Raw genomic sequence first — 12,382 nt, forward strand, 5'->3', positions numbered from 1 at the left:
ATCTTTGATCAAAAAATATATCTGAAAATGAATATTTTCACGACGCTAGTGCTTTTCAGTGTTTCATTAATACAGCCAGTACTTGGTAATGGTAGTAGTACGTCCTCGTACAAACTATTTATGTCTCTTCACGACAAGCTTCTGAAAAATTATAGGAAGGATATCAGACCTGTTTGGAATCAACAGAACCCAGTCAAAGTTTCTATCGATATCATTCCTAGATCTATCATTTACTTTGACGAAATGAATGGGATTCTTGCCGCTTCCTTTGGACTTGACATTACGTGGAAAGACGAAATCATAACCTGGGATCCGGCATCCTATCCAAATATAACCTATATCCGTCTTCCCCCATCCTCTATGTGGCGACCGCGATTGTTCAGCCCTAATGCTTTCGATACTTTTGCGCTGGATACACTGGAGTCTAACACTGTGATATATTTCTATGATGGAACCGCCCTATATGTTCTCGGTATCAGATCTTCGACCCTATGTTCTCCGAATTCTAGATATTTTCCTTTCGATATACATACGTGTTACATCGATATCATCCCTTTGTCGTCAATACACGAATTATACTTCGTTGCAAATGGAGTGATAGACAAGGTATACGAAGAAAATCCACTCTGGAAACTGTTAAGTGTTAACACTTCAGTAGACAATGACGAACATTTTGAAACATCTGTGTTCAGGATAGCGATTAGACTGCAAAGGCGACACTTGTATTTACTAATGAACATTTTTGCGCCAATTTTATTTTTAGCGATTGTAAATCTTGGCGTGTTTATTTTACCGGTAGAATCAGGCGAGAGGATATCGTTTTCTTTAACAGTTTTATTGTCTTTTGCTGTTTTCCTGACCTTGGTGACGGGCAACACCCCTAAGTCCAGTATAACTGTGTCATTATTTTCTATCTATATGCTCATTGTTTTGACATACAGTACTTTGATTACGTTCAGCGTAATCATTGTCGTTGATATTCATTTTACTGAAAATGGCGAGAAACCGAAGTCACCTTTTTCAAGGTTGTTTGTCTGGTTTGTATATAAAACATTGACGAGTAATTGTCGGTCAACTGAAATAGATATCATAGCTGAGGAATTTGACATGGACGAGTTTCAAGAAAAGAGACAAACTTCTTGCGCCAATTATAAAACAATTGCCTCAAAGTTAGACAATTTTTTTGTCCTTTTTTACGCGTTCCTTTTTGTGACTGTTACCGTCTTCTTCATGCTGTACATTTCCTATCATTCCCAAAATGAAACATGAAACTCTCTGATAAACAAAGTCAGGGGAAACTTGTTTAATGAATCGTAGGCATGGGTTTGATCAGCGAATGATATAATCGGTACTTCATTTTTGTGACACACGTATTTCTTTTCATACTTTGTGCTCAAATAGATTTTTAATAAAGTGTATGATTAAATTTTTTTTTGATTGGTACATATATCTAATGTATTGGTGTATTCCAAAACATATTTCCTGCTATTTACTTTCAGAACTTTTAATCGGTCGGGATATTGCAGCAACACAGTTTCTTTTCCCAGCAAAATTCCCTTATTTGTTTATTGTACTAAAAATCAAGGACTGAAAACAATTAAACCTGGGTTTAGATTTTTGGTTTAAGAATCATTTAAATGTCAAATATGTTTTATATAGTGTAATTGGATTACATAATGAACTTAAACATTTGATTTATGAATTTTCTTAAGAAATGTTAACAACAGTTCTCTATTGAAGGAATACTAGCATTTCTCTTCACTATACCTCTCTCAGTAACGTGCAGTAAACTTTTCTTGGTGTTCATTCTTAAATATCCGTCGTTTGTGTATTTTTAGCAACCTGATTTTAGACAAGAATATGATTGACTTGTCAAAATTGTTTATGTTTACAAAATTCTAATTAATTTCTTATTGCACTTATAAATATCATGCAATACACAAGCCTGTTGGTACACAAAAATGATCCTCTGGATATTTATTTTAAAAAGACACAGAAAGCTTACATGTGAAGTGAAATCTACCGAACGATTAAGTCTATGTGTCACATGAAAACATTTTAAAAACCGTTTCATTATCGAATTTAATTCTATAAAGGATTGTTTATCTGTAATATAATATAATCTGTAATGCATAAAAATGTATACCATGTCACCATAGTATATTAACTTTTATCCATGTTGAAAAACTGCATATTTTAGAAAACCATATGATTATAAATAGCTGATCAATGTGTTTTGAATAGCAAAATCAAGCTATACCGGTATAGCTAATTCAACCACAGAGCTTACTCAATTTTAATTGATTGATTGATTGTTGTTTGATGTCCCATTTAAGAATTTTTCACTCATATAAAGACGTCACTATATACCGGTGAAGGTCTTCAAATTTTGACCTTTACTCGGCACTCAGGGCCATCGAGCAGTGAGGGTTCTTTATCGTGCCAACGCCTGTCGTGACACGCGGCCTCGGTTTTTAAGGTCTCATCCGAAGGACCCGCAACTTTCACTTCAAAGTGCCGAGCGCATGGCGAGGGAACAGTTGCTACCCATTTTTTATCGACTTAGGTCAGTCGCGGCCGAGATTCGAACTCACGACCTCCCGATCACGGAGCGAGCGCTCTACCGACTGAGCTACCGTGAACCGTGTAATGAGTTTTAAGGTGCAAGACTGTAATCAGTTTTAATATGCAAGACTTTTCAACTCTAAATCATTCTTAAAATATTTAAATCATCATTCCCGATTCAAGGGAGAACTAGGAATATGACAAAAGTTTATATCTAATGACTAATAAACATCACGGCCAGGAACACGTTAAGTTCCTAGACAGTACCGTTGTCAGAAACCTTTAAAGTTAAGTACTAAAACTGGTTCGTTGTCATGAACATACAGGTAAGGTTATGATAAAATCCGTCCGGTGTCATGCAAAAGATACAAGAATTTATACATGATGCCTAAATTTTAACGTTTTTGACAAATTCCAAGAGTAAATTTGAATTTTGGGAAACAGATACAACATTCAGTATTCCATACAAAGATTTATATATTTGATATCCACAATACATTTTGAGGAGTTTTGGTTGGCGATCACATGCCCATGTGTGAAGCCATGATCGTGAGCTGGAAAATTATATATTTCTTATATTTAATTCATCGAAATGGTTCTTTTATTTTAAAATATGAAGAGAAACTACATTTTCAATGTATTAGGCAACTGACAGCCTTTTGTAGCTAACATGTTTTTAGAAATCGCAATTTATAAGCAAAAAGTCCGTTGTCAGTACATGTTAAGTTTAACTGGTCCGGTGTCATTTTTCTTAACATATACGTAAATCAATAAAATGCAACAGAAATGATCAAATATATGCTTAATTTAAAAGAATACAAAGCATATTACAAATATATTTGAATCTCGGTGTCGTCTTAAAGCAGCTCACACCAACGTGCTAACTATTCTGCGATGTTTTTTTTTTCAATTCATTTTCTCTTAGGAACCTGCATCCTAGCTAGTATGCAAACATATACAATTCCTTGTATATCATCAGTACAACAAAATTAAAATGTTATGCTTAGGTCACATTTAAGCCAATGGTCGGGCGACCAAATTATTTTCGTATCGTCGGCCGAAAAAGCATGATCGGCCGACACTAGTATCGGGCGACGCAGAGTAGTCATATTAATTCCTAGGAACATCGATACCTTTAAAAGTAAAAATATAAGTTGGCCAATCGTCACCCTATCATCGTTCGCTAGGCCGCAGTTTGATTTTCATCTTCGGCCGACAGTTGTACGAAAACCTATTTCCTAAAGGTCAACCGACTGACGATCGACTTTAAAAACTGGTCGGCCGATGATCGAAGGTTGGTGGACGGTCTATTCAATGAGTGCTTCAATTGTATCGGCCACAGACGCATAAAAAAAAAAAAAAAAAAACTTGACCAAACTGAGGTCGGCCGACGGAAAAAGAGAGTTAAAAATCGGGCAAGACAACGGCCGATAATATGAAACTTATGTGGAAGCATCCTCAGGTAATGTAGATTCAAGTTTGTTCAAATCAGGACCCCGGGGGTAGGATGGCCACAGTGGGCTATCAAAATTTACATAGGATAACATAGGGAAAATCTTTAAAAATCTTCTCAAGAACAGCAAAGCCATGATGGGTCATATTTATATGGAAGCATCCTCAGGTTGTGTAGATTCAAGTTTATTCAAATCAAACTTTAACACAGGAATACATAGGGGAAATCATAAAAAATCTTATTCTAAAGAACAGCAAAAATGTGATTGGTCATAATAAAATAAAAGCATCCTCAGGTAATGTAGATTCAAATTTGTTCAAATCATAACCCCACAGAGGGGCCAAACAGGGGATCATAGTTAAACAAAGGATTATAAAGGATATATCAATAAAAATTTCTTCTTTAGAAAACAAAGCCATTATGAGTCATATTAGTTCAAAAGCATCTTTAGGTGGTGTAGATTCAAGTGTGTTCAAATCATATCCCCCCCCCCCCCCCACTTTAATATTTAAACTTTTGAATACCTAACTGATTTCTGCTATTTCCGAACCAAAATGCTCAGGTGAGCGATGTGGCCTCTTGTTTTTGGTGGATTTGTGAATGTAATTGGTGTGTTAATCACATTGACGTATCTCGTATGCTATTTCATGCAGCATGATTGTGACGGTACCTTTTGTCATCCTGTTCATATTTTCGCCGGCGACAATGTGTACATACACTCACTGAGCACATTGTCGCCCATCGTACATGTCGCATGACAATGCATGGCAATGTTTCCATATAGATATGACTAATCATTGCTTTGCTGTTGTTGAGAAGAAAAAGTTTAAAGAATGTTCCTATATATTCCTGTGTAAAACTTTGATCGCCCTTTGTGGCCCCAACCTAGGCCCAGGGGTCATGATTAAAAGAAACTTGAATATACACTACCTGAGGCCAAAATAAAAAATAGGTTTTTTTCCCCTAACGCGACCGACCCACTTAAATCGTGCCGACTGAAAAGTTTTTTTTAGTAAGATTATTCAAATATTTATTTTTTATTATCAACTTTATAAAATACAATTTCATCAAAATTCGTTATTTATCAGAATGGCGGCTTTTGTTTTACTCTCATTTGGCGCCCACAACATGTTGCCACAGAGGGTTATTTAGTGTTATAAAACAACGGCGATGTATCAATCTTGATATACATCTTTAACTTATTAGAATCCTACACTCTTGAAACATATAGTGAATTAAATATACCATGACTAAGGAGTGTTAACATGGCATTTACAAATGTGTCTTCTAAAATTAACGTACGTAGTAAGCATGACAAAGCCTGCCTCATGAGCAGATGAGGGGCCCACTTTGTGTATGCATATCAATAAATTTCACTGCATTTCATTCGTTTCGATCTAAAAAACACTTCATGTATGATTCTATTTTTACTATATAGGATCATAGGATTTGTAAATTTATCTTTGTATAATTATTTCATCTTGATAAATATAATTCGGATGTCGTTTCTTCATTCCTTTTATTTATGGGGTAAACTTCGTAACTATAACATTAGATATGGTTTGGTTGAATTAAATATTGTCTATACAGGTACTCTCTTTTCAAATAGTGTTAAAATCTTCAAAGTTGGCTTATGGTACGGCTTCCTGAGACGTCCAGTGTATTTTTCTTTTCTTTAGTTGGGCCATTGAAAATAGGTTGTTTCTTTGCTTTAAAATACCTTTAAAAATTGCTGGGTCGACAACATTTGAACACCTGCCTGGTGGAGGGCTCCTAATTTAGACTTTTTCTCGGCACGTATGGCCACTGATCATAAAGCATCAGTAAGGGATCTTTATCGTGCCAACATCTACATGTATACTGTGACACTGCATGGGCCTACGTTTTTTGTTTTTGTTTTTTGTTTTTTGTTTTTGTTTTTTTTTTTTTTTGGTAAAAATTCAATTTCAATAAATTTACGCTGGCCTGAGATATTTCATAAGTTCGAATGAATAATATTTGTGAATTAATTTACCATACATGTTGCTTTTAAATTTCATTTGTATGATATTAGGTTTAAAATCGGTTTCTTTTGTTCTTTCTTATTTATAGATATATTTTTCAATTTTCAGAATGTATTTTCAAAACTGCTGTCATAAAAAAAAATTTTACCTACCTACCTACTCAACTTGAAATTTTAGGGTCGGGTTAGGGGAAACAAAGATATTTTTAATGATGGCCTGAGGATGCTTCCATATAAACATCGCTGATCACGGGCCTACTGCTGTTCTCAATATTTGATCCAAAAATTTCAGAACGGGGAAAGGGGGTGCTGTTCAGGTTTTTTTTTTTTTTTTTTTTTTTTTTTTTTTTTGACATACAAAAAAAAATCATTTGTGTGTGAAGGAGTGTTACTGTATAAGTTAAGTATATTATTTTGTCATGACATTTTACCTGTGGACAAAATTGAGAGTATATGCAGGTTAAAAAAAACAGAATTTACAAAGCAAAGAAAACTGAAAAAAAAAAATCAAACAGAGGGGGCAGGGTGAGATTGGGATGGGGGAGGGGGTGGGGTGCACCGGTGCTAGATCCGACTTTGGTTCTTGATAAGATTTTAAAGAGTTTTTGTATACCGTATATTCTAACGGAAAACTTTTATCACCAATTGTGGCCCCACCCTACCTATGGGGGTCATGATTTGAACAAAATTGATTTTGGGTTGGTTTTTTTTTTGTTTGTTTGTTGTTTTAATATCCCTCTAGAGAATTTTTCACTCAAGTAAAGGAGACATCACCACTTGCCGGTGGACGGCCAAAAATTTAGACCTATTCTTGGAACTCAGGGCCATTGAAAAGTGTGGCATCTTTTTCGTGCCAGAATCTAAAAAATTAAAAGTACACTTCATGTTTGTACTTTCACATAAGTATCATCTCTTCTGATCCAGAAGTTTTTGAGAAGAAAATTTTGAAAGAATTTTTCTTAAATATTCTATTAAAACTTTGATCATCTATTGTAGCCCCACCCTTTCCCAGACATGATCTGAATAAAAAAGAATCTACACTTTATAATAAAGCTTTCACATAAGTTTCAACTTTTCTGACATAATGGTTCTTGAGAAGATTAATTAAAGATGTCACTAAATTTTACTAATTCTTAAATATACATACATGTACTTTCTTGAAAGAGTGCATGACCATTAATTTGAACAAACTTGACTCCCTTTATCCACATTTGCTTTCTGGTAACTTTGGTTGAAATTGAAATTGGCCAGTAGTTCCTGAGAAGAAGCTGAAAATGTGAAAAGTTTACAAACAGACAGACGGACGACAAAGAAATGTGATCAGAAAAGCTCACTAGAGCTATCAGCTCAGGTGAGCTAAAAATATCTCAACCCCTACACCAATTATATCGGCACTCATACGAGAATTAAGCAAAAAAAAAAAAAAAAAATGAATTCCAGATAACATTACTACTCAACAAATAACTTTCAATCTCATATCCATGTACATATAACAAGAAAAAAGAAAAGACCGATTTTTCAGATATCTCAAGAATTACGGTATTCTGACATATCAAAGTCATGTAAACCAATGCTGGACACAATTTTCTGAGCAACACCCTTAAATTTCTCCCTACAGTATTGTGAGTAATGCTAAATAAATACAACTTGTTTTCTTATTTATCAGCCAAACACTTTGTCCTTTTCTCTCTCTCTCTCTCTGTATGTGTGTCAATCTCTCTCCCTCTCTCTCTCTTCACGACCTTAGTAAATATTCAACACAATACATCAGCGACAAAATGTGCCAATGGTCACAGTACATATTGTCGCCGACAACAAAACGTGCCGATACTTGGCTGTACATTTTGTCTTCCATTACGCAGGAGGAAGAAAAAGGCTCGTCTCGGTACAAATTGTCGCCGGCGACAATATGTATCGATGGACGACGATATGTGCAGTCAGGGTAGGTACATTTTGTCGCCGACGACAATATGTACAAAACGACAATATGTACCATCACACCTCTCTTTTTGATGGCATGCTTAACTTAACGATGCCTAAACCAACATAAGGTCGTCCTTCATAATGTACATACAATACAGTAGCGACAACGGACCGATGACAACGGACTGAATTTTCGTATCTTGTCATGACAACGGACAAAAATTGAAATAAATCAAAATTTTCAGTTTTAATTTGTTCTCAATTTTTCTGCAAAGGCTTACAACATGTCTTGATACTGTCTGCACCAATTAGTGTGTATATTATATTCCATTTACGAAAAGTACAACATCTCAGAAGGAAAATGAATGAAATCCACATGTGTTTTTAACAGGGTTTAATATCGCCAACGCAAACTCCTCTTTTATTACTCGTTTTTAACGGCTGAAATTCATACAGCACCAAATAGGGTGTCAGCCCTGTTTCCCATTGCAATTTCAGACATTGTTATAGATAATTTAACTTGAAAAATGAAAAACTTCTCACAGCCTGTCTTCTCAAGTCATGACACCGGACAAATTTTATCATAACCTCACCTGTTTGTTCATGACAACGAACCAGTTTTAGTGCTTAACTTTAAAAGTATCTGACAACGGTACTGTCTAGGAACTTAACGTGTTCCTGGCCGTGAACATGTACATGTATGTTGTGAGAAGAGTAAATAATGATGACAAGTTAGAAATGGGGTTAATATTCACAAATTTTAGGAGTTATCAACAATTCAGACATGCAGAGATAGCTCCCTCCCCTTTTCCTCCTTCCCAGCCCCCAGTTTGTTCATGTATGCAAACCAATACTTTGACATTAAAAAATTGTGAATATATAGTTACAAACATGTGCACAAAATTTAACAATTCGTCTCTCTGAATGATTTTCCTAATTCTAGGAGTGTAGATTTACCTAAAATCATGAATGTAATGTCAAGCAATATCTTATCATTATCATTGATGCACTTTTGAATTTGATGAAGCTCATATTGTAAACATTTCCAGTTAAAAGGGGGTGAGTACGACCTCCAGGGGTTCATAACCTTTACATATTAGATACATAATGACACATGAAACAAAATTATGCATGGAAAAGTTTTCAAACCATTTTTTGAGTTGCTGAGTTACATGATCAATTGTCGTTTCAAGGACAGGGGGTGGCCAGGGAGACTGGGGAGGGGGTGTCATCTCCCGTTATACATAATCATAATTATTATACAAAAACGGCTTTTGGGATTTCCGATTTATTTAAAGCTATTTGATTGTTTCCATATCCAGGTAATGGAAAAGACCCCCTGGGACTTACTTCAATGTATAACTTGCATGCGGCATCCGATGATCTTTGACCCTTTTAAAACTATAAAAAAACCATTTGCATTTCAGATTATTTTACCCCATTCTATACCTAAACTTATACTTACCGCCCGTCATAGGTACTGTCAACTTCATCAAATATAATCCAATTAAAATACACAATGAATTAAATCCTACTGATATAATGATGTGAACGTCATGTGCAATCCAATATTGATAATTGTAAAACAAGTACTCCTAGAGCGACGCAAGTCCAATGTGAGGCGCGGGTCTAGAAATTTTCAAAATGGTGTACACATGGTACATGTACAAATTTTATATTATAATTACAAACGATGTCTTTACATAAATTTGTGCTATTTATTTACACAAACAAATTGTGAGGAGGGGGGTGACAAAATTGATCGTGTTTGGGTTTTGGAAAGGGTTTTTACCTACCCAAATACTAATAAAAGTTTGCACAATTTGATCAATTCTGAAAGTTGGCATCTAATTTTTTTAAGTTTATCAAAAATGAAATGCACTAAAATAATAATATTTGTTGTTTTGAAAATAAATTTAAAAGGTTCCAATTATGGGCCAAAATTTACGTCCCACCTCTTAAAAAAACAAAAAACAAAAACAAAAAAACCCATAATTTATATCATTAATTAAATTCTGTAATTTCAAACTGGTAATGAATTTAGAATTTGAAATACTTACATCAGAGGCCCATGGACCACATGTTCATCTGAGCCTTTTATTCTCGATTTGACAATTAATACATGTACAGTGTAAATTATAGAATTATTGTGTCCTTTTTCTTGGTTACCAAAATATGAAGGAGTGTGCATATAGAGGCAAACACCTTAGTGCGGTATTACTGTTTGATGACAGCATCTAGTTGTTAGGTAGCGCTTACCGTATCTAGTCACAAAAACATTCAAATATGAAACAGATTTTTTCGGGTTATAAATCATGATAAGATGAGTACACTAGAAATCATTATTAGAGATGCAGAGATTTCATAAAGAAATTTGACACTATCCTCTTTTTTGCATTTGTAATATTGAAATTAAATAAAACCAAATAAATATCAAATTAAAAAGCTATACTAAGTCATATACACAATAGAAAAACAAGTTCAACGTTTCAAAATGAGCATATTTATTCGGAAGTATCATTTTCTCCAATTTTTAAAATTGAACAGAATGGTTTCATTAAAATTTTTCATTTGATGTTATACTTAAACCCACCCTGTGTTAAACGTTTGCAAATTATTCATGCTCCTACTTCGGTTATATTCTCCATATCAGTAGTCACCAAAATTAATCACTTATTTATCAAATACATACAGGATTGTCTTTTTTTTCAATGTAACTTTAACTATGCGAAAATAAAAACCTTTTCCACTGTCTGACATAAACGGCTTAAAATTCTTTTAAAAATCTGTAAGGATTGAAAAGTTATATTTTGGAAAGAATTACAATTTCCATCCACTAAAAGATGGCCGCCCGTATACAGAGTGACTTAACACATTTCCATGTGAAAGATCAGTAGGGTGTGTTCGAACATATACAAGATCTCCATGGTTTAGTGCTGCAACTATCACCCCTGTCGTAGAGTGAATGTCCCTTATTTCCTCGCTATCTGTTATCATATTAGCAAAAGCTTGAGAATTTATAACGATCTGTGATGTTATATAACTGTTGAAATCTGAAAAAACACTCCAAGTAAACACGTATGTACCGTCCATCGGGACAGTGAAGATGCCTGAGTTCCTATTATAGGCGGATCCAATATTGGTTTTTACAACATCGAACACGAAAACATGATGTAGGCTTGGACTAATTTCTTTCGAACTCATGTATGCACAGAATGCTACAATACTGGAACTATCAGGAACTGAAAAAGAGATAAAAACAATACTGTGTATTCCAGAACATTTTTTATGTGGTATCATATTTAAATAATTATAATACAGATGAGTTGAAGAAAGTGCCTAGAGATTCATCAGGTAAAAAAATGGAATACCTGGTACAATCCTTTTCCTTGCCTCAAAGTTATTGACAGACTTCTGTTCCGATTTTCCATGACTTCTTGTGTTCGACATTACCTCATTATGATCATCTCTGCTGTGGTTTGGTTCTCTATATTTTCGAAAATCCTTTCGACCTTCTTCATCGTTATTGGACATTTTGTCAATACAGTTTAGTTCGAGGTTTTTGATTTTTTCCTGTTGAGAATGGACTTTTTCTTCCAGTAGGACGATTTTGTTATCATAATTTTTTATCATCTCCTCGAACCTTTTCACTATTAACTTTTCAATCTGATCCGTGGAAATTGGAGTATCACACTTCACAAATTCCAGAATCCCCGAAAAAACCAAAGAGATCAAGAAACATTTTTGCATGTTCAACTGCAATGCTCTATGCATTCTAAAGAAATGGAAACAGATAGTCCCCGTTTATCATTGACCTATAAAGATTGGAGAAATTCTTATCTTTCATAATGTATACAAACCAAATACATATCGTAATGTCTTCCTAAGAGTACATGTACGTGAGTGTACCTTTCGTTCATTTAGATTGCTTCTCCTCTTAGAACGACTGATCCATAAACGACAGAAGTAACACCAAAGATTGTTCATGAGTTAATACGAAGTATATGACACTATTCTTGAGTGAGAGGCCCGATTGGGTAAGATGTTTTAATACCGATATAAGGGTAAAATCTTGAAAAATCATTTCCGAAAGTTAAGAACTCTATCTACACTGCACACATAAGAGTTCTGATTCTATAGTATTTTTCTGCAGTTAGAGTGATCTGCCCTTAGATCTAAATTCTGAAAAAAAGAAATTTACAGTATATTACTCAATTTGTAATTCATTCAAGTATTCTTAACATTTTAACATGCCAAGATAAATAAATTGAACTTGTTATTTACATGTATTGTCTCTATGGAAGTAAACGTCAGTGATTTCTGTTCAATGATGCTGTGTTGTGTTTAAACATTTTTCCTGGGGGTAAATGCCACGTACCATATAGTGAAAATTAAATAGATAAGCTCAATATTAACACCTTTATACAATATATTTTTCT

At 34.4% G+C, this 12,382-nt stretch overlaps 1 protein-coding gene across 1 annotated transcript; it reads right to left on the minus strand.

Moving 5' to 3' along the window:
- Positions 1-10,759: 10,759 nt before the first annotated feature.
- Positions 10,760-11,693, minus strand: LOC133203556 (uncharacterized). The gene is made up of 2 exons (XM_061339324.1): positions 11,315-11,693; positions 10,760-11,185 (listed from the first exon to the last, which is right to left on the minus strand). The coding sequence occupies exons 1-2, from the start codon at positions 11,691-11,693 to the stop codon at positions 10,764-10,766; spliced, it is 801 nt and encodes a 266-aa protein (XP_061195308.1). The 3' UTR covers positions 10,760-10,763.
- Between the last annotated feature and the right edge of the window lie 689 nt (positions 11,694-12,382).

This window comes from Saccostrea echinata, unplaced genomic scaffold (genome assembly GCF_033153115.1).
Source record: "Saccostrea echinata isolate AGI-Se365-2 ecotype Australia unplaced genomic scaffold, CSIRO_AGI_Sech_v1 ptg000051l, whole genome shotgun sequence".
NCBI lineage: Eukaryota > Metazoa > Mollusca > Bivalvia > Ostreida > Ostreidae > Saccostrea > Saccostrea echinata.

Bases quoted from the DNA above. Each gene is read 5' to 3' on its own strand.
- LOC133203556 (XM_061339324.1), bottom strand. From the start codon at position 11,693: ATGCAAAAATGTTTCTTGATCTCTTTGGTTTTTTCGGGGATTCTGGAA. The intron at 11,186-11,314 runs GTATTCCATTTT...TCTCTTTTTCAG, and splicing joins AAGGAAAAGGATTGTACCAG to TTCCTGATAGTTCCAGTATT.